This window comes from Rhinatrema bivittatum, chromosome 4 (assembly GCF_901001135.1).
Source record: "Rhinatrema bivittatum chromosome 4, aRhiBiv1.1, whole genome shotgun sequence".
Classification (NCBI taxonomy): Eukaryota; Metazoa; Chordata; class Amphibia; order Gymnophiona; family Rhinatrematidae; genus Rhinatrema; species Rhinatrema bivittatum.
Window position 1 is genome coordinate 250,159,927 of NC_042618.1, and position 19,278 is coordinate 250,179,204.

The window sequence follows — 19,278 nt, forward strand, 5'->3', positions numbered from 1 at the left end:
AAGAACAAACAGATGGTCCGTCTTTCGTACAGGCTCCGATCTTTCCAGGTATCGGACTAGGAGTCTGCCGATGTTCAGGTGGCGAAGAAGGCATGAGTCTTCTGAGTCCTTATGCTCGTCTGGGGATGGCAGCGAAATGGTTTGGTTTAAATGGAAGTGAGAAACCACCTTTGGCAGGAAGGAGGGTACAGTGTGCAGCTGTATGGATCCCGGCATGAATCTGAGGAATGGCTCCGAGCATGATAGTGCTTGAAGTTCGGAGATTCGACGGGCTGAGCAAATTGCCACAAGGAACGCCGTCTTCAAGGTCAGGAGCCATAGGGACAGACCATGAGTTGGTCTGAACGAGGATCCCGCTAGGAAGTCTAACACTAGATTGAGATTCCATAGGGATATCGGCCACTTTAGAGGTGGTCGAATGTGCTTGATCCCTTTTAAGAAGCGGGAGACGTTTGGGTGGGCTGCTAGGCTGTTGCCGTCCACCCTGGGTCTGAAGCTGGCCAGGGTGGCCAGTTGTAAACCTTGATGGAGTTGAAAGACAATCCTTTGTTCACGCCGTCCTGCAGAAATTCCAGGATCATGGGGATTTTGACTGTCTGTGAAAGGATGTCGTGGTCCTCGCACCAGGCTTCGAATATTCTCCATACTTGTATGTATGTTAAGGAGGTGGAGAACTTGCACGCTTGGAGCAGTGTGTCAATCACTGGTCCTGAGTATCCACTCTTTTTCAGGCGAGCCCTCTCAATGGCCAGACCGTAAGCGAGAATCTCGGGTCTTCGTGGAGGATTGGTCCTTGCTGGAGTAGATCCCTGTGTGGAGGTAGGCGTAGAAAGTTTCCTGACAGAAGTCTTCGCATATCTGCGTACCACGGCCTTCTTGGCCAGTCTGGGGCCACTAGAAGTACCAGCCCTCTGTGGTGTTCTATCTTACGGCAGGAGGAATGAAGAAAAGATGTTTTATATTCAGACATCTACCAACAAGCTTGCTTGTTACGGTGGTTACTACCCCAATCAAGCCTGATACTTCACTTAGAATACATATCCAGCGCAGCTCACTGCTTCAACGGCAGGGGGAATGAAAGGAGGATTTATATTCAAACAACCAACAAAGACTGAATTCACAGGCTGGATAAACAAGCGAGGGAGTAACTGGCTTATTACAGCGGTTACTACCCCAAACCAATTAGCTGGATACTTCACTCAGATGCAGCTCCAGCACTGCTATCTACAATGGCGGGGGTGGAAGGGAAATAGAACCAAAAAAGTTATTTAAAGGGACAACAGCAACAGATGGGCAGACTGGATGGACCCTTTGGTCTTCTTCTGCCGTCATTTCTATGTTTCTATCTTGTGGATTATTCCGCAGAGTAGTGGCCATGGAGGGAATGCGTATAGTAGATCCTCCTGAGGCCAGGTATGGATGAGGGCGTCGATTCCCTGGGACATCGGTTCCCGTCTTCGGCTGAAGAACTTGGGAACCCGGGCGTTGGACCCGGTTGCCAGAAGATCCATGGCTGGTGTTCCCCAGTGGTTTACTATCTGCTGGAAGGATGTTGTCGACAGTGTCCATTCCCCTGGATCCAGACTCTCTCTGCTGAGGTAGTCTGCTGTGACATTGTCTTTTCCTGCGATATGGGCGGCTGATATCCCTTGTAGATTTGATTCTGCCCACGTCATTAGGGGTTCTATTTCCAGGGACACCTGCTGGCTCCTAGTTCCCCCCTGGCAGTTGATATAGGCCACCGTTGTGGCGTTGTCCGACATGACTCTGATTGATTTGCCCCGGAGTCTATGGCTGAACCATAGGCAGGCTAGTCTGACTGCTCGGGCTTCCAGTCGGTTTATGTTCCATGCCGACTCTTCTTCATTCCATTGCCCTTGAGCCGTTAGCACCTGGCAGTGGGCTCCCCATCCCCGCAGGCTTGCGTCCATGGTGAGCAAGGTCCATTCCGGTGGGGATAGGCTTGTTTCCTCGCTCAGATGGTCTTCTTGTAGCCACCATTGTAGTTGGTTCCGAACCTTCGCCGGTAGCCGGAGGAGGGCGGAGTAGTTTTGAGACATCGGGTTCCATCGAGACAGTAGGGAGTGTTGTAGGGGCCACATGTGGGCCCTTGCCCACGGGACGACTTCTATGGTTGATGCCATGAGTCCGAGGACTTGGAGATAGTCCCTTGCCGAGGGGAGAATGGAATTCAACAATACTCGTAGTTGTTCCATCAACCTCCTTCTCCTTGTAAGGGTGACTTTGTTCCCTTTGGTGTCAAACCGGACTCCCAGGTATTCCATGCATTGGGAGGGCTGCAGGTGGCTCATGGGTGTGTTGACGACCCACCCGAGGTTCTGCAGTAGTTCCTTGGCTCTGGTGGTTGCCTGTTGGCTTTCCTCTGGCGATTTTGCTCTGATCAGCCAATTGTCCAGGTATGGATGCACGAGGATTCCCTCTTTCCTCAGTGCTGCCGCTATTACCACCATGAATGTTCGGGGTGAATGTTCGGGGAGCCGTAGCCAGCCCGAACGGTAGGGCCTGGAACTGGTAGTGATGGCCCAAAATCGCGAAGCGTAGGAAATGCTGGTGGATGCAATGGATTGGTATGTGGAGATAGGCTTCTGACAGATCCAGGGAGGTCAGGAATTCTCCCGGTTGTACCGTCTTTATGAGAGTTCCGACTGAAGGGCGACCAGATGGGCGGGTGAACCCCAGGATGGACATAGGGGAGAGGTCTCTGGGAGCTGGCTGAAATGTAGTGGGTACCCCTGATGGACGATGGAAAGGACCCAACAGTCTGATGTTAATGCCTCCCAGTGGCAAGTGAAACTCAGGAGTCTGCTGCTGACTGGGGGATTGGACGTCAGGGGCACTGGGAGCTGGCTTACGCTTCCTTTCTGCCAGTCAAAAACCCTTGGCTGGGGCTTGCTGGGGTCTAGGCATCTGCTGTTGGTGGTAACGGCCCCTGGAACTGGTACGAGGTGGCAGAGTCCAGGTGTCTAGAGGATATTTCCTCTGCTGATAGAAGGGTTTCCGGGAACCCTGCCTGGAGGATTTCCTGGCCAAGGAAGGTCCTTCTGAGGCACTAGCGGACAGCTGCTGAAGTGTGTCATGGTGGTCCTTCAGTTGTGCCATCGATTCCTGGAGCTTATCCCCAAACAGGATTTCATCTGTATAGGGGAGGACGGCGAGCCTGTCGGAGGTCAGAGTCCCGGAGCCAAGCCATTCTCCTGGCACCAATGCCCACAGCAGCCAAACAGGCTGCTGTTTCGAACACATCATAGGTGGAATGCACCTTGTGTTTACCTGCCTCTAAACCCAGCAAAATAATGGCAGAAATGGCTTCCTGCTGATGCAGACCTTTGCAAAATCGCAGACCAGTTTCCAGAGTTTGTGGTTGTACTGGGTCATGTACAATTGGTAGGCAGTGATGCAGGCAACCAGCATGGCACCTTGAAAGATTTTTCTGCCCAGGGCATCCAACTCCCTGTGTAACGCCCAGGAGGAGAAAAGGCATGGGTACGGGAGCGGCAGGCCTTCTTCAAAGCGGACTCCACCACCACCGACTGGTTTGGGAGCTGTCTCTTGTCAAATGTGATGGCCTGTTACACCAGGTAGGTGACATCGGTCTTCCTGTTAACGGGGGAGACAGAGATGGGGTGTTCCCACATGCAAAGGAGGAGCTCTTTGAAAATCTCGTGGATCGGAACTGCCACAATTTCCTTGGGAGTGTTGATGAACTGGAGAACTTCCAGCATCTTGCGACACGCATCCTCCTCCGTAAGGAGTTGTTGGTCATGGCCCGGACAAACCCCGCAAAGAATGGCGACTGGCACCACTCCTCCTGAGGGGAGGGCTCCGAAAGGGGGTCATCGGAATAGTCCAAGGACGAGTCCGTGGAATCATCATCCCAGGGGTCCTAGGGCCCCTCCTTATCACTGGGACCAGCTTGTTGGGGGCGCAGTCCGTGAGGGGCATCAGCCCTGGGCTCCGAAGGCCTCAAGGGCACCAGCGGCATCGATGGATCCCCCGGCATAGAGGGGATTACCGGCCACGGCAAGCCGGAAGGATCAGGTAAAGGCTCGGGGAACCGTGGATGAGGGAACATGGTACTGGCCATATCTTCCTCCTTGGAGGACCTGAGAATCGGGATTGCTTTGGTGGAGGGCATCGCTGGCTGATGGGGCATCGAGGGCCCCACAGGCACCGGCTGCTTCGATAGAGCACCCAGAGGGATGTCCAGACACACTAGCAGTGGTGCTAACATTGATGGCGCAGACTCGGGCACTGGTATGGGGGCCGGTGGCACTGGTAGCTCGATGCTTTGCAGCACTTTGAGTACCACTGATTGCACCCTGCGGTCCAACTCCTGGAAGTCCTGGGTGGCTAGGAATGATGAAGGGGGATGAGGCGTCACTGGCTCTTCCTCAGTGGCACAGTGCCCTGTACCGGTGTCGGTGGGGAACGCCTCAGGGTACAGGGAGCACCGGAAGATGGGGACTCCGGTGGCCAATACAGCTTCGATGGTGGCTCAGCAGCCACTGATGCTGCTCCAGAACCAGAACTGTGCACAGATGGTAACCCGTGTTGATACTTGCAAGATCGTTTTCGGTGCTCGGCCTAGTCTTTCCCCGGTGCCAAGGAAGCCAATGACACCGAGGTCCGGGAGAGCGGGGAGATCATCGAGGATCGATCCCCCTCTCCCCAAATCCTTGGAGGTACTAGGCAGAGGGACTGCGAGGGGAAGCGAGTCGGATGGCTCCCCGTGATCCTTGGGTATTTTTGATTGGCAAACCCTGACGCCTCATGGTTTAAATGCTGAGATAGAGTGGATAGCCTTTTTTTTAATATATGAAAATGATCGTTACTTGTAAGGCATATCATTTGGAAAACTATTGAAATGGTAAGCCACTGGTCTCGTTGTAGGACCTAGGTATAGTTTTTTGTCTTTCATATATAATGAGGCAGGGCGTTGAGCATATATGTTTGGTATAATTTAGGTTTAATCCTATAGTGAAGATATTTGCTGCGTCATGAGGAATATGGTCTTTAGAAGAAATGGGAGAAAGTTGATGGCAGATTTGAAACTGGTGGACAGCCTGGGAAAAAGCTGAATAACAGACGGTCTGTAGTAAAAATTTATTATATATTCATGGTGGTAAATGTGTCCTTGGTATTAGTTTTTGTTGTATCTAAAATTTGGGTTTGTTTTCTCAGTGGTTGCAGTCCCCCTGAGGAAGCAGAGACATGTGAAACAGGGGCCGGGGTCAGACCACGGTGAATAGTTGTTGGGGGTCGGACCACGGTGTTGGGTCAGACCACGGTGAATAGTCAGACGGGGGTCAGACCACGGTGTTGGGGTCAGACCACGGTGAATAGTTGTTAACAGCAATATGAAGAACGGTCATCGCTAGAGAAGAGAACAATATAAGGAAGTCAACCGAATAAAGATAAATTGAGGATATGCAACAGAGGTGTACATTATTATATAATCATGTTTCAGTGAGGTATAAAGTAAAAATAGGCGAAAGCTGGGCATAGATTGTAAGTGGGAGTATCCACAGGGAATTTATGTGCACTACATTATATTATGGTAAGAAAAAATATTGTTGTATTAACCTTTTGGGTTACATGGCTGACTATCATATTGTATCTGATGTTTTTAGAGTGTGAATGAGTGAGTGTGTGGGTTTATATTTTAGGACACATTTCCAAAAACATTTTTGAAATTTGAGATAATAAATTTATATGCTTTTCTCTTACAAATTGTGTGGTACTATCACATAGCAACCATAGTATTGTAAAAAAGTGTCATTGTGCTTCATATCAGCACATCAGGTCATCTCATATGACAGCAGTGCAGCTGAGGTAAAACAACTTAGAGCCCAGGTATTCAGGTTCCCGCATCCTTCTAAGAATGAGATCCATCCGAGTTTCTTTGCAACCTTTCCCCCCCTTTGTTTATCTGCTGCCATTTGGAAAAGTTCTTATGGGAAAGATCAGGGTCAGTGTTTTGGATATCTAGTAATCCCTTCTGCCCGCAATGTTTTGGCCACTTCATCCTCAGTTTTGATTCTGGAAGTAACACTACTAATAGTAAAGGGACCACCAAAACAGAAAGAGCCAGTTGTATCTGATATTTACTTTCCATAATCCATAATCCAATAGTTACCTCTCGTAATCCTTTCCTTTTCTGGTTCATTAAGGGGGACAAATCACTGTAAATACTAATACTGCTGCTGTTCCAGTTTATACTGTCAATCTTTCTTAGTGCCATAAGCACCCTCTCTCAACTGATAATGGTGAAAACATACAACATTATCCCAGGACAAGCAGGATGCTAGTCCTCACATAGGGGTGACATCAGTAATGGAGCCCTATGTACGGAAAACTTCTGTAAAAGTTTCTATGAAACTTTTGACTGGCACCAGAGTGCCTACTGAGCATGCCCAGCATGCTATGATATTCCCTGCCACAGGGGTCTCCCTTTAGTCTTCTTTTTTCCGCGAAGCAGTTAGCCTCGCGGTTATTAGGAGTCCTGTGGGATTCTCCACAACTTTTTCCTCACGGAAAACTCTAAAAAACTTCAACCGCAAAGGGTCTCCCTTAGTTTAGACATCGCGGTAAGTTTTTACCGATTTCGCGGTTCCGTTCCGTTTCCACAAAAAATTTTTTTACCTGAGTCATAGGCCGTCGACGGCTGTCCGGCTACAAAATGACTACAGGTTTCAAAATATGCCCAAAATGCACGAGAAACATGTCCATCACAGACCCTCACCAGGACTGTGTCCTCTGCCTTGGTGAAGGGCATGATGTGAAGAATTGTCCCTTATGTGCTACGATGACCTCGAAAGGTCGACGTCTGCGGCTAGACAAAATGGAACAGTTGTTCAAAATACAACTGGTTACTGCTCCATCTACTTCCACACAATCGTCTCCGGCTGGGTCGATTAGGAAAGTCGTCCTGAAAAAACGTCATTCAGGTGAGTCAGGAGACACTCCATTTTCCTCCCCCTCGCCATCGTCCAGGGCGTCAACATCGGGCAGTGAGAAAGCCCGCGAAAAAGACAAACATCGCCATCGGCATCGTAGGCCGCATACAGCATCCGCTACACTGATACCCGGCGAGCCATCGACGGAAGACGGGGCACCGGTTAAGAAACCCCGGCTCCAGGGTAAGGCTTCCGAGCCATCGACAAGGCGATCCTCGCCGATTCCGGCGGAAGGAACCGTGCCTCCTCAGGGCTCTGAGGATGTACTGATGTCGCCACCACCGCCTCCCCCCATGGGTGCTCTGTTCACACCATCCATGCGGGCGGAACTTGACGTTTACATACGCCAAGTGGTCAGGGATGCCTTCGTCGAAGTGATGCCGCGACCTGCTACACCGGTTCTGCCATCGACACCGATCACAATAAGATCACCGATTCCATCGCCAGTACCCTCGATGCCGATGCAGAGGAAATCACCGCAATCATCGATAACGTCGGTTCCAACACCAGTGTCATCCATGCCGCAACCAGCGATGCCGTCGATGCCGATGCCTCAGATTCCATCGATTCCAATGCGGCCACCGACCCCGATGGCACAGTCGGTGCCAACTCATGATTCGTCCATATTTCAACCTTTGATGGACAGATTGGACTCACTTATTCATGCCTTCTCCTCTTCACCTCATCTAGGTTCTGGTCAACATCAGGAACCATTACCAGGTCCGTCAGGTGTCATACCACCCAACAGACCACAAACACCAGTCTCTGACATCCCATTTAAGCCTCCTAGGCCAACAGGGCTTCCTCTGGACACTAGTGACTCAGAATTTTCATCTGAAGAGGATATCCTCTCTGAGCCCTCACCACCAGAGGACAGGAGAAAATCACCACCGGAGGATCTTTCATTTTCAAATTTTATAAAGGAAATGTCTGAAACAATCCCTTTCTCCCTCCTCTCAGAGATAGACAGCAGACAAAAAACCTTGGAGGTACTTCAATTCGTAGATCCTCCTAAGGAAATTCTTGCCATTCCAGTTCACGAGGTCTTACAGGAATTGATGTACAGGATGTGGGAGCACCCTGGGTCTGTGGCGGCAGTCAACAAGCGTGCTGATGCCACTTATCTGGTTCAGCCCATCCCAGGGTTTCAAAAAACTCAATTACCACATCAATCAGTGGTGGTCGAATCGGCCCAGAAGAAGGCCAAGAGGTTGAAACAGCATGCCTCCACACCTCCTGGGAAAGATAACCGGTTCCTGGACAATCTTGGAAGGAAAATTTTCCAAGCTGCTATGCTGGTATCCAGAATAAATTCTTACCAGCTTTTTATGAATCAGTACCAGCGAGACCTGTGGAAACAGGTTGAAACACTGTCACACCAATTGCCTGACCAACTTCAGGACGGATTGTTAAGACTCGTGCACAAAGGCCTAGAGGCGGGCAAACACGAGGTAAGGGCCACATATGATTCCTTTGAGACAGCCTCCCGGTTATCAGTGTCAGGAATCACAGCTAGGAGATGGGCCTGGTTGAAATCATGGGAGCTGAGACCAGAGGTACAAGAACGCTTGGCAGACCTGCCTTGCCTGGGGGAAAACCTCTTTGGTGATAAAGTCAAAGAGGCGGTGGCGACCATCAAGGACCACACTGAAACCCTTAAACAGCTTTCTCAGCTGCCACAAGAGCAACCTTCTCGGAGGCTTCCAAGAAGGGAACCAAGGAAACCATATTATCGCCCTAGGCGATATTATCCTCCAGCAACCAGACCCAGACAACAACAACGGTCTACTCAACGGTCACAACCTCGCCAGAGACCTGCTAGGCCTCAGCAGCCTCCGCCTGCGGCGTCCACTTCTGGATTTTGAAATCCAACCAGACAGCAGGAACCATTCCCAAAATCCTTGTCCACAATTACCCGTAGGAGGCCGAATATCTTATTACCATCAAATTTGGACCTCCATCACGACAGACCAATGGGTACTCTCAATAACAACTCAAGGGTACCGCTTGGATTTCCTTACTGTACCAAACGAAAATCCTCCTATCCCATCTTGGACAGTATCTCATCACTCCACAATTCTACAAGCAGAATTATCCACCCTTCTGACTGCCAGGGCCATAGAAAGAGTTCCCAGGCCTCAGCAGGGCAGAGGATTCTACTCCCGATATTTCCTCATTCCAAAGAAAACCGGGGGCCTACGTCCTATCCTGGATCTCAGAAATCTCAACAAATTTCTCAAAAAAGAAAAATTCAGGATGGTGTCATTAGGTACCATGCTACCTCTTCTTCAGAAAGGAGATTGGCTCTGCTCTCTGGATCTTTAAGACTCTTACGCTCACATTCCCATTTTTCCTCCTCATCGACAGTACCTGCGATTCCTGGTGGAAGGTCAACACTTCCAATACAGAGTACTGCCTTTCGGCCTAGCCTCAGCACCTCGAGTGTTCACAAAGTGTCTTGCAGTAGCGGTGGCACATCTTCACAAGCAAAGAGTACATGTGTTTCCTTACTTGGACGATTGGCTCATCAGGAGTCAAACACAAAGCGGAGCTGTCACTTCTCTCCATCTCACAATAGAGTTGCTTCACTCCTTGGGGTTTCTCATCAACTACGAGAAATCCCATCTCACACCAGCTCACCAGTTGCAGTTCATAGGTGCAGATCTCAACACCATCACAGCGAAAGCCTTTCTTCCAAGAGACCGTGCTCAAGCGCTCGTTCTCCTAGCGCACTCTGTTCGCAATCAGTCTCGAGTTACAGCTCATCAGTGCCTCACCCTACTCGGACACATGGCCTCAACAGTTCATGTCACTCCTATGGCCAGACTCACCATGGACACTCAAATCTCAATGGATTCAAGCCATTCAACCATTGTCCACTCCCATTCACATCACACAAGATCTAAGATCTTCTCTTCTCTGGTGGACATCCACAATCAACTTGCTCAAAGGCCTGCCTTTCCAGCAACCAGTTCCACAAGTGACTTTAACTACAGATGCTTCCACCTTAGGGTGGGGAACGCACATTGCTCACCTAAAGACACAAGGCACATGGACAAAGCAAGAAGCCTCCTTTCAAATAAACTTTCTGGAACTTCGAGCTATACGCTATGCTCTACATGCGTTCAAGGACTGCCTTTCACACAAAACTGTTCTGATCCAAACGGACAACACAGTAGCCATGTGGTACATCAACAAGCAGGGAGGCACAGGCTCGTACCTCCTTTGTCAGGAAGCAGCTCAGATTTGGGACTGGGCCCTAGCACACTCAATTCTTCTACGGGCCACCTACCGAGCAGGCATCCACAACACAGTAGCGGATCGCCTCAGTCGTCACTTCCAACCACACGAGTGGTCGCTGAACCCATCGCTAGCAACCAAGATATTTCAGCGTTGGGGTCAACCAACAATAGATCTCTTTGCATCCCACCTGAACTACAAAGTGAACAATTATTGCTCCCTCCTCTGGCAGTCCAACAGCCTACCAAGGGACGCCTTTGCTCGCCATTGGAATTCAGGCCTGTTATACGCGTTTCCTCCGATACCACTCATAACCAAAATACTAGTGAAGCTACAACAGGACAAGGGGACAATGATACTCATAGCCCCATATTGGCCTCGACAGGTATGGTTTCCCACATTGCTAGATCTCTCAGTCAGGGATCCAATTCGCCTGGGAATAGCTCCTAATCTGATAACTCAGAAACAGGGCCAGTTGCGCCATCCCAACCTTCAATCCCTGTCCCTGACAGCATGGATGTTGAAAGCTTGATATTACAACCTCTCAACCTTCCAACCACTATATCTCAAGTACTTATAGCTTCACGAAAACCTTCCACTAGAAAGAATTATTCCTACAAATGGAAAAGGTTTACATTGTGGTGCACTCAGAAAGGTTTAGATCCTTTCACCTGCCCCACTACCTCAGTACTAGATTACCTTTACCATCTCTCAGACTCTGGTCTTAAGACATCATCTGTAAGGGTACACTTAAGTGCAATCTCAGCTTACCATAACAAACTGGGAGATGCACCTATTTCTACACAGCCTCTCGTAAGCAAATTCATGAGAGGCCTAACTCACATTAAACCTCCAGTTCATTCCCCTAGCATACAATGGGATCTGAACGTAGTATTAACTAGGTTTATGCGTTCTCCATTTGAACCCATAAATACCTGTGACCTTAAATACCTTACTTGGAAAACGATATTTCTCATAGCCATTACATCAGCTAGAAGGGTCAGTGAATTGCAAGCACTAGACACATACGAACCTTTTACAAAGTTCCTACATGACAGGGTAGTCCTCCGGACACATCCAAAATTCCTTCCTAAGGTTGTCACGGAATTTCACTTGAACCAATCAATAGTTTTACCAACATTCTTTCCTAGGCCTCATTCCCATCAGGGTGAAAGAGCCTTACACACTTTGGACTGCAAGCGTGCGTTATCCTTCTATTTAAACCGCACAACAGCCCAAAGAAAATCCAGTCAGCTGTTTGTATCCTACGATCCAAACAAACCGGGTAAAGCAGTGGGTAAGCATACTCTGTCAAACTGGTTAGCAGATTGCATACAGTTTTGTTATGAAAAAGCAGGCCTTACTCTTCAAGGGCGAGTAAAGGCACACTCAGTCAGAGCAATGTCAACTTCAGTAGCACACCTTCGCTCTGTACCTATTCTGGACATTTGTAAAGCAGCAACATGGAGTTCTCTTCACACCTTTACAGCTCATTACTGCTTAGACAAAGAAGGACGACAAGATTCAGCCTACGGACAATCAGTCTTAAAGAACTTGTTTCCAGTTTAATCCCAACTCCTTCTACATCCAACCTGCTGTGATCTTCGGCTGATTCATTTAACAACAATACTTCACTGTTGCTTCCCTACAAAATGACTCAGCCTCTAGCTTGCTAATCACCCATATGTGAGGACTAGCATCCTGCTTGTCCTGGGATAAAGCAAAATTGCTTACCTTGTAATAGGTGTTATCCCAGGACAGCAGGATGTAGTCCTCACGAAACCCACCCGCCACCCCGCGGAGTTGGGTCCGATACATTTTCTTATTTTATTTTTGGCTAACGCTATTGCTACAAACCAAGACTAAAGGGAGACCCCTGTGGCAGGGAATATCATAGCATGCTGGGCATGCTCAGTAGGCACTCTGGTGCCAGTCAAAAGTTTCATAGAAACTTTTACAGAAGTTTTCCGTACATAGGGCTCCATTACTGATGTCACCCCTATGTGAGGACTACATCCTGCTGTCCTGGGATAACACCTATTACAAGGTAAGCAATTTTGCTATATCTTGAAGGAGATTCCTGCAGCTCTTTCAATTGTCACCTCAAGCTCCTCACCAGGTGACTTGCCAGCATGTAGAATGACCCTGCAAATTTGTTGTACCACAGCAACAGAATCTGCATTGTCGGTAGACTCAGGAATCCCTCTGAGACGCAGATTACATCTGCAAAATCTATTTTAAAAGTTCTCCAGTTTTTCAGTGGTAGTTTCATTAGCTCTTTCGAGAACAGCAACTATTTTCCTTAACTGGTGAATGGTTGAAGCCTGGTCCTCTTCGCAGTTTTCCAACTGTCTCTGACTGTCAGCACTCTAAAAGCCCTGTATGAATATTAGCAAAGGTCCATGGATTTCTTTCGTGTTAATATGCAGAGTCTCAAGCAGCGACCTTCACTGATTGGGAGATGATTGTAAAATGGTCCACTGTTAGCTAGAGCACACTGATTGCTTAGTTTGCAACAGGGAGCAGGCTGATCAAACTGCCATTAGCTCCGATGGTGTCACTTCCTCCTTCCTAGTCTATTTAACAACCCATCATCAGACTTGCTTCTCCACAAATTTTCTTGACCTTAACAGATCAAACAACTTTAAATATCTTTTCTTGCTTTTATTACATACAGTGATGGCTTCTTTCTGCACTGTTGGAAACTCAAGATTTGCTGAACTAAAGATTTCATGGCTTGGCAAAGGGTGGAGGAAAGCATAACAATGTGATAATCAAGACCAATATTCCCCATAATATGACCAGTGTTCAATGGCTGGGTAGAGAACCTAGGTTAGATTCTTGGGTTGGCCAGCGCTGAGGAGAGGCAGTGTTTAAGGCCTGAGAGGGAGGGAGTCTCAGTCATAATGCAACAGTGACACCTAGTGGCTTGTTTTGAGGGCTCATGATTGCAGAATTCCAGAAGAAGCCTGTAGTTGAGGACTGTGAATTCAATAGCTGGGTCAAATGAGCAGGGGGGGGGAGGGTATAAAATAATAAAAGAATCCCTGGGGAAACTAGGTTCATGGCCATCCCAGTCCTGGCTTCAACTGAAATGAAAGTTCAAAGATGTAGGAGGAAACTGCCAGGCCATAAAAGAAATCAGTCTGAGGCTCAGATTTCAGTTCAACTCTTCTTGCACTTTTATCAAGCCCCACATAAAATTCTGCAGAGTTATCGCATGCCTATTAGCATGGAAGGAAAATCAACCAAAATTTAATTCCTGGAGTTTGTTAAGTCACGTTGAGGACATGCTGCTGCAGCCTAGCTGCACTCAGTAAAAGTATGCTGCTTCAGCCCACCAGAGAAAGATGTGAAGCCTGGAGCTAATCAGCCAGAGCTGGCCTCCTAGCCCTCAGAGTGAAAAGCAAGGGGTTTGTCTATACTGTCTTTCACTGGACCTCATGGGCTGCTGCCCATGCTACCACAAATCCTTGCCTGCAGATAACCTGATTGGCAGATCCAAGTTATGAAAGTATGACCTACTTTAACAGCTATGTGGGGTGTAATTCTCAGGAGGTCTAGTTGGGTAACTCATATGTGAGCTTTAGCACACAGACCTCACAGTGAGGCTTTCAATTATTTTAAATGTTGATACCAGATTGAAGTCATTTTACTTAATATTGCATACTGGAAATTCGGTCAGCTGTGCTTAGCAAATTAGCAGCTCTATGAGTTATATAGAAACTAATTTGCTATATTTTGTGACAGTTTTGTGGGTGTGGTTTCTATATTTTGTTTTGCCAAAATCCAAGTTCTGTTTGACTAACCAGTTCCAAATTAATAAAATGTGACAACTTTAATGGGTGTCTAGAAGATGACTGACCTGTTATAAGTGGACATCCATGGAAGAGGAGAATGTGTATCTGAGGACAACAGGTTAGTATGGCTTCCACAGATTCATCTGTCAGAAGTTCACAGTGACCCATGTGAATCTCCTAATAAGGAAAGAAACATTAATGAACAGCAGAAATCCTTCTTGGTCCTACAATACAGAATCTTTTCCCCCAAATCTACGTTCCCTATTCTTCTGTCTCTGTGGATGGCGATCTCATCATCCCGGGTCCTTCAGCCTATAAACATGGGGTCATCTTTGATGCCTCTCTTTTCTTCTATACACACATTCAAAACACTGCTAAAGTAGTGTCATTTCTTCCTCTATAAGATCGGTAAAATCTGCCCCTTCCTTTAAGGTTAATTTTAAATGCCTGGCGTGCGCCAAAACTAGGAGATATAGACACAAGTCAGGTCGGTGCACGCCAAGCAGATTTTAAAAGCCACCTGCACTCATGCGTACTTGCCGCATATGCTCAGAATGAAAAGTTCCCAAAAAAGGGTGGGGCATGGGTGTTTCTGGATTTCACATTGAAACTAGTGTGTAAATACTTATGCGCACAGGCTCGCACAGGGGTCCCCTGCCATGTAACTTTACTTCTGCTATAGATGACATGCAAGTTTTAAAATAAAGACAAATAGACAGATCGGTGGGGTCAACAGGGAAGAAAGGAGGCTATTAAACTAGGGGGGGGGGGGGGTTTGGAAGCCCTATTCCTTGCCTGGTGAACTGGGAACAAACTGGCAAAATTGGTAATGGCATCTATTAAAATCCCCTTACTTACATGGTAGAAGTGACATTTGTGTGCACTGTTGCGCATCCACTTATAATTGTGCACACATGTATGCACAGTCACGCTATTCTATAACATATGCACACATTATAAAATGGCCGGTGAATGTACGCACAAGTGCCCCATGCACCTGTTTAAAAGTTACCATCTTTCTAAGCAGGCTACCAAAGCGCTCATTCATTCTTATCACCACCTGCTTAAACTACTGCAACTTGCTCTTTTATGGCCTTCCACTGAATCACTTTTTATCACTGCAATCTATTCAAAATTCAGCTGTACAACTTATCTTCCTTTAATGTTGCTATGACCATATAACTCCTCTTCTTAAGCCAATAAATTGGCTTCCCATCCACTTCTGCATACAGTTTAAGCTTCTCTTATTCACCTACAAATGTATTCACTCTACAGCTTCTCATTACCTATTTTCTCTCTCCCTATGATAATACCTGGGAACTTTTGACTTCCAGTTACCCTGAGATTACCATGGATTAGTGTGTGTGTGTGGGGGGGGGGGGGGGGGGGGCAACTGCACAGTGGGATCGGATGCTCACAAATTTGCTCTCATAAACAACACTCTTACATGTTCACACTTACTTTCACTGCTCATTCTCTCACATTCTCATGACCATTTACTTCTTTACTTCTGCCATTCTCCCACCAACACACACACACTCACGTCTTTCCCTCTTCCATACACCCATGCTCACTTGCACTCAGCTCTTCTCCTACTCACCTGCATACACTCTCAGATCTCGTCTTCCTACACAAATACGCACTCACTCAACTCTCACAGACATGCTCATTCATTCTCTTTCCCCTCCTTTCAAAACACACTAGCAAAAGCAGATTCTAACTAGGGCTCCTAGAGCAGCAGTAGCCTCTTCCTGCTCCTCCTGTGCTGCAGAAGTGGATGCTGCTTGTTTCTTACTCCTTGTTTGATGCATGGGCAAGAAATCGCAATGTCAATTGGCCAAGGCAAACAGGATGGGGCCGGCAAGTGGCTGGATACAGGAAACAAGCTGTGCAGGAGCAGGTGGTGTCATAAGGAAGCAAAGTTAAGAGTTAAAAAGGTCCGGAGATGGTAGAAATCACTGTCCAGTTCCTCCTTTTTGTGCTGCACAAGACCAATGACGTTCCTTTCTTCTTTCCGGGTCCAAGCAGATTGGTTTTGCTACAGCACCCGGAGATTTCCGGTATTGTCCCAGAGACCTGGTAATTCTTTTAGAATTCTGGAGTCTCTGGGCCAAATCTGGAGAGTTCCCAGGTATGCCCTATGATCCTTCCTCATGAACTCTGTTTATCGGACCAGTTGCTCTTAACTGTGCCCTTTTCTTCCATTGCCAACTCCTGAATCTGTGCTTTCTACCTTGCTGTGCTTCATGCCTGGAAGAGACCTCCTGGGTCAACATGTAATGCTGCTTCTCTGGTCATATTCAAATCCAGTCTAAAAACTCACCTTTCTGAGGTTGCTTTTAAATCCTAAGTACTTATTTACAATAAATACACTTCTCATAAACTTGTTTGTCATATATGTTTGTCTTGACTAGATTGTAAAATCCATAGAGCGGGGACTCTCTCTTATGTGTATCTATACCATGCTGCAATTGTCTAGTAGCACTTTAGAAATGATAGACTTAAGAACATAAGAACATGCCATGCTGGGTCAGACCAAGGGTCCATCAAGCCCAGCATCCTGTTTCCAACAGAGGCCAAACCAGGCCACAAGAACCTGGCAATTACCCAAACACTAAGAAGATCCCGTGCCACTGATGCAATTAATAGCAGTGGCTATTCCCTAAGTAAATTTGATTAATAGCCGTTAATGGACTTTTCCTCCAAGAACTTATCCAAACTTTTTTTGAACCCAGCTACACTAACTGCACTAACCACATCCCCTGGCAACAAATTCCAGAGCTTTATTGTGCGTTGAGTGAAAAAGAATTTTCTCCGATTAGTCTTAAATGTGCTACTTGCTAACTTCATGGAATGCCCCCTAGTCCCTCTATTATTCGAAAGTGTAAATAACCGATTCACATCTACCCGTTCAAGACCTCTGAAGACCTCTATCATATCCCCCCCTCAGCCGTCTTTTCTCCAAGCTGAACAGCCCTAACCTCTTCAGCTTTTCCTCATAGGGGAGCTGTTCCATCCCCTTTATCATTTTGGTTGCCCTTCTCTGTACCTTCTCCATCGCAACTATATCTTTTTTGAGATGCGGCGACCAGAATTGTACACAGTATTCCAGGTGCGGTCTCACCATGGAGCAATATAGAGGCATTATGACATTTTCTGTTTTATTAACCATTCCCTTCCTAATAATTCCTAACATTCTGTTTGCTTTTTTGACTGCTGCAGCACACTGAGCCGACACACTGAGCCTAGATCTTTTTCCTGGATGGTAGCTCCTAATAACCTAACATCATGTAACTACAGCTAGGGTTATTTTTCCCTATATGCAACACCTTGCACTTGTCCACATTAAATTTCATCTGCCATTTGGATGGCCAATCTTCCAGTCTTTCAAGGTCCTCCTGTAATTTATTTATTTATTTAGCATTTTTATATACCGACATTCTTGTATCAGATACAAATCATACCGGTTTACATTAAAAACAGAGTATGCAGGAAAATAGGTTTCCTAAGTCAAATACATTGAACATATTTAATAAACAAAGGATTACTAAACACTATGAAAAAGGTTAATTAACAAAGGAAAACTTAAGGGAATTAAAATAAGCGTAGCACAAAGGATTGCATGAAGGGGTGCACAAAGGGGAGTGGGTCTCTTCATCCCTGAGTTCACAGCATTCTCAGTTTCAGCGCGAAGTGTTTTTTCAATTTTTTTGGTCTTTTTGGTCTCTTTTTCTCTCAGCGATTGCCCCTAAAGGTGCCCGGTACTGGTGGGCTGCCCCTCCGCACCACTGCCTGGTGGAATGTGGCTGTTTACCGGCTCGCCGCTGAGCGTGATGACGTCAGGGGGGGCGGGTCTCTTCATCCCTGAGTTCCTCCTGTAATATATCACAATCTGCTTGTGATTTAACTACTCTGAATAATTTTGTATCATCTGCAAATTTAATAACCTCACTCATTGTATTCCTTTCCAGATCATTTATATATATATTGAAAAGCATCGGTCCAAGTACAGATCCCTGAGGCACTCCACTGTTTACCCTTTTCCACTGAGAAAATTGACCATTTAATCCTACTCTCTGTAGTAGTGGTGTTACATGTGGGCAAATAACAGCATCACCCAGGCAGGAATGTGTGCTGAGTAAGTCTCAGGTCACATGAGCAATAACTTTAACCTTGCATATCTGCTTTTGTCTAGTTTAAAACAGTGTTACCAAGGTTTTGTTGTGCGCCCCATCCGCGCATGGGCCTGCTCACCACTCCAACTCCTCTGCAGGTCCTGGGTCGGTCTCTCCAGCAGCAGCCGCAAGCTCCTCCAGGCCTCGGCGACCCGCGGTGTCGGTCGCAGGGCCTTCCTCAGCTCACCAGGCCTCATGGCGGAGCTCGGCATCCTCCGTGGCATTGGCCCTGCCCCTAGGTGCGTGCGGACCGCCTGGTCCCTTGTAGGGCCGAGGGCGGGTCCAAGCTCCGCGGTGCGCCCTGATTGAATGTAGTATTAAAGGAAGTGCCTGCCTGCACTTCCTTGCCTTGGCAATCAGGTCGACACCATGTGTGTACTAGTTTGCCTCCGTGTCTCATCGCCTGTTCCAGTCTCGTTTCAGTCTCCTTCTGTTCCAGTGTCCATCTGTTCCTACGTTTCCTAAGGTAGTACACCTCTTGGACTGACTCTCTGGTACTGACCTCTGTCTGTTCTTGACTCCACTGATCGTTGCCCGGATACTGACCTCTGCCTGCCTACTCGACTACGTCTGACCTCTGGAACCTGACCTCTGCTTTGGCTGACTACTCTCGGACTGACCTTTGGATCTTGACCTCTGCTTTGGCTGACTACTCTCGGACTGACCTTTGGAACTTGACCTCTGCTATCACTGACCACACCTCCTTGATTCTGGCCTTCTCTGATCCCTCAGGCCTCCAGCCTAGATGTCGACCGCGCACACTTGATCCTGGTGGGCACACCATTGAACTTCCTTTCTGGGAGACCCTGCAAGGCCCACCTAAGTCCAAGTGGCCCGGGTCCCCAAGGGTTCCACCCAGGGGGACCGCAGGCTTCCAGTGGTGAAGCTCCAGCTAGCCTCTGTCTCCTCTTGTGCTCCGCCTCCTGGTGGCAGGTGCTTCCTGGGCCCGACCAGGGAGCCGGTCTACACTGCTCCAGGACAAGGGTCCATCTCAAAGCGCAACAGGTTTGTATTATTAGAAAGGGAATACGTATTGAAGCTCTTTCTAAATCTGAATTGATCAGTAAGAGCATTATCGTCCAGAAA

General features: G+C 47.6%; 1 protein-coding gene across 4 annotated transcripts in view; it reads right to left on the reverse strand.

Moving 5' to 3' along the window:
* The window catches only part of AMN1 (antagonist of mitotic exit network 1 homolog), a 325,940-nt gene that overhangs the window by 28,079 nt on the left and 278,583 nt on the right, over positions 1–19,278 (reverse strand). For all 4 annotated transcript variants that reach the window (XM_029600018.1, XM_029600014.1, XM_029600015.1 and 1 more), the window contains one exon: positions 14,083–14,194. In XM_029600018.1, coding sequence (XP_029455878.1) covers positions 14,083–14,194 — 112 coding nt within the window. The remainder of the gene's footprint in view (positions 1–14,082; positions 14,195–19,278) is intronic.